Source organism: Frankliniella occidentalis, unplaced genomic scaffold (assembly GCF_000697945.3).
Source record: "Frankliniella occidentalis isolate FOCC.00 unplaced genomic scaffold, Focc_3.1 Scaffold385, whole genome shotgun sequence".
NCBI lineage: Eukaryota > Metazoa > Arthropoda > Insecta > Thysanoptera > Thripidae > Frankliniella > Frankliniella occidentalis.
Window position 1 is genome coordinate 13,894 of NW_026267507.1, and position 3,053 is coordinate 16,946.

General features: G+C 36.4%; 1 protein-coding gene across 1 annotated transcript; it reads right to left on the reverse strand.

Moving 5' to 3' along the window:
• Positions 1 to 1,722: 1,722 nt before the first annotated feature.
• LOC127751223 (uncharacterized) lies at positions 1,723 to 3,050 on the reverse strand. Its single transcript, XM_052274380.1, has 2 exons — positions 2,762 to 3,050; positions 1,723 to 2,693 (listed from the first exon to the last, which is right to left on the reverse strand). Exons 1-2 carry the CDS (start codon positions 3,048 to 3,050, stop codon positions 1,723 to 1,725), a joined length of 1,260 nt encoding a protein of 419 aa, XP_052130340.1.
• Between the last annotated feature and the right edge of the window lie 3 nt (positions 3,051 to 3,053).

The following is a 3,053-nucleotide window of genomic DNA, read 5'->3' on the forward strand; positions in this document are numbered from 1 at the left end:
TCTTTACTATTTTGAGTGCTGCTTTCCTTAAATGTTTGTTAGTATCTTTTTTCTCATCAATACATTTGTGAACTACAGCTCGAACAATGCTACTTTTGTGCCTGGCTTCGAGCAACTTATCCTTCAGAGCATCATTCACATAATCAGGCAGCACAGATGGCATTGGAATGTCATCAGATGTAATCTATTTAAAACAAAAGGTAATGCACGTAAGTCACAATATGTATCCTTTAATTCAGAGAAAGTAAAGCCATTTAGCTAACTTGCATAATTACCTCCTCTTCAGAGTTGTTTACAAAACTTTCCAGTGAATTAAGTTGTGGATTCAAAATAATGACCTGGGTTTCTCCAGATATACGTGGCTGTTAATAAGAAAACAGAAGACTATTTAACTCAGGAAATTTCAACTTATCATATCGAGCTGGGAAAAGTTAAGAGTATCACAACTTACGCCATCAACTTGATTAGAAGAACCAGAATTTGCCTGCATATCGCTTGAATGTGGAACAACAATTGGTGGTCGAAGCTTTAAGAAACAGAAATTTTTAAAAATAGTTCATATTAGAGGATAGCTGGAATAAATAGTGGTTTCTGACATCTCTTATTACTAATAAATTTATTTACCTGATGAGAAGTAGGAGCATTTTTACTAGGTGTGATTTGAACAATCATTTGAACACTACTATCAGATCCCACTTGAATGCTCTGTGTCACAGGCACAGAAAAATTTCTGTAACATTAAACAAAACCATGAAGACAAATGCAACAATAAAAAAAAAATAGTACTAAAATGTCAACTTACTGTACAGCAGATTCATGAACCTTTACATGAGCTGGTGGGGGACACTGGCAATAAGTGCAAGCAGCTTGACCTGTTGAGGCATCATACGTGTACTGCTCGCAGTCACATTTTGTACATTTCCCCCTTAGAATATCCCTTGGATCCAAGTGACTTTTTTCCGAGTGCATTGTTACAACTGAAACAGAATTTCAAAAAAATTAATAAGACTAAAAATAACATGAAAATTTTAAGGCACAGGATAATAAGTAATAGCACAAATGTCAACAAAATAATTGAAAAGTAAAGCTGAAAATGCCGTGTTAGTTTTGCTTAACTACAACCCAAACACAAAAACATTACTCAAACCCGATGGAACCCAATATATACATCTATTCATAGGCATTCAGAGCATAAGTTTATAGTTTTAAACAAAACTTACTTCAGAAGCTGCCTTTAATACTGTACGTGGTCACGATCCATTGCTTTCCAATCATTTCGTGGGAGTGAAAGACCGAATGACCAAGAATGTCACAAGGCTTTAATGCGATCAAATCTTCTGTCAACTCGATTTCAAAGGCATTCATATGAGAATTAAAACAAGATGAGTTCGCCTTCTGACAGATGAAAATCAGTTCAGGCCAAACAATTAAATGTTTGACAAGAGCAAATGATGGCAGAAAATCTTTGCATTCAAATGCCAAGAAGCAACGATCTGAAATCACTGTCAGGCCATTGTGGGTCACCCAATTCGATTCAACAACATACTCTGAGCCAGCCAAGAGGTGTTTGTATGATCTATCTTCTAGTTTCTTCTTTGAGGTTGGTCCATACTTTGTTGCTGGTATTAAACTTCCAGATAGTGTGACAGCCTGGTCCAGAGCATAAGACATAGCGAGTGATGATTCAATATTAATGTAGTTGCCAAGAGAGTAAGCTTTTCTTTAACACTGGCGGTGAAATGCCTCCATTCTCATACAGTTGTAGAGGGTCAAGGCTCCGTTTTCTAAAAGAAGCCGAGGATAATGCACCAAAAAATGTTGTTTAGGAATTAATTCTCGATATAACTTTTGAAAACCAGACAGATATAGTTCAATGACATCAGAGAGTTCATCTATTTCATGGCGATGAATTTCAGGAGAATAAACCATTTTACAAATTTGAATCAACAGCAAAAAATTTTCCCAGTGCAGATCATCATCTGGAACGTGAGGACCCAAAATCAAAGGTATTGTCATTGCTAGTTGGCACATTTGAGATGAATTCTGGTGCAGCTTGCTCTCCTTACCTTCAACATGACTTTTTCTAATTAAAGATGATTTGCTTGAAATTTCTGAGTATTCATAGTCAAAGTCTGCAAGGACCTCATTCAACCAATCAAGAGTCATAATAGGTTTCTCACCAGACATTAAGTGGGAGAAAAGATATCGTACTTGAACATTTAAGCAGCCCTCGTTCAAGTCATGCATGGTTTCCGCTACTACGGATCCTATTACTTTAAAAGTTTGTAGTTCATTCAAACTGCAACCACGGTTAACTCCAAATTTAGTGCTCAATTCTTCTCTTTTCTTCTTTGATGACGCTGCTGACATCTCTGCCACCTGCTTATCATATTGTTCGGATGTTCTTAACAAGTCTTTTTTCTCTCTTGTCATTGTGTGGAGCTGGTCTTGATCTACCATGCAATGGTGGCAAGTATGGTTTGCTGTAAACCCTTCTTTGAATCCACAGATACAATGAGTACCTAGGTTGTCCCCATTAACTGATATTGATGATCCATGTATGATTAGTCCACTTTTAAGACGAATGCCTTTCTCCAATTTTTTAAGATCATTAAGAATCGGTTGCATAACAATATCAATCCCAACGTCCTTGATCGTGTTGGCATTGCACAATGCGACAAGACAAATAAAATCTAAATTAGAACGATAACGGGAATGAATGTTTTCAAAAGTCAGATGAAAGCACCAATTTTGTGCACACCAGCTTTGGTGGCGATGGCATCACAAGGATCGAACTCATCATAATACAATTGTATCCTTAAAGCTCTTGGAAACTTCTTGAAAAATTTGCTCTTCTTAAAACGTTCACCCTTTGTGAAAGAATCTAATACATCTTCATTTGGGTCAAATAAGGAAGGATCTGTCACCTTTTCAAAGTCAGGGTGTGTAACAAGCTTCTCAATATAAGAAATTATAGGGTTGTACAGTACACTATTTTCAATAAACATATTTTTTATTAAACCAGTTTTACGTTTCCTCTTCCTCCTCATTTG

Bases quoted from the DNA above. Each gene is read 5' to 3' on its own strand.
- LOC127751223 (XM_052274380.1), bottom strand. From the start codon at position 3,050: ATGAGGAGGAAGAGGAAACGTAAAACTGGTTTAATAAAAAATATGTTT. The intron at 2,694-2,761 runs GTGTGCACAAAA...GTTCTAATTTAG, and splicing joins TGCCATCGCCACCAAAGCTG to ATTTTATTTGTCTTGTCGCA.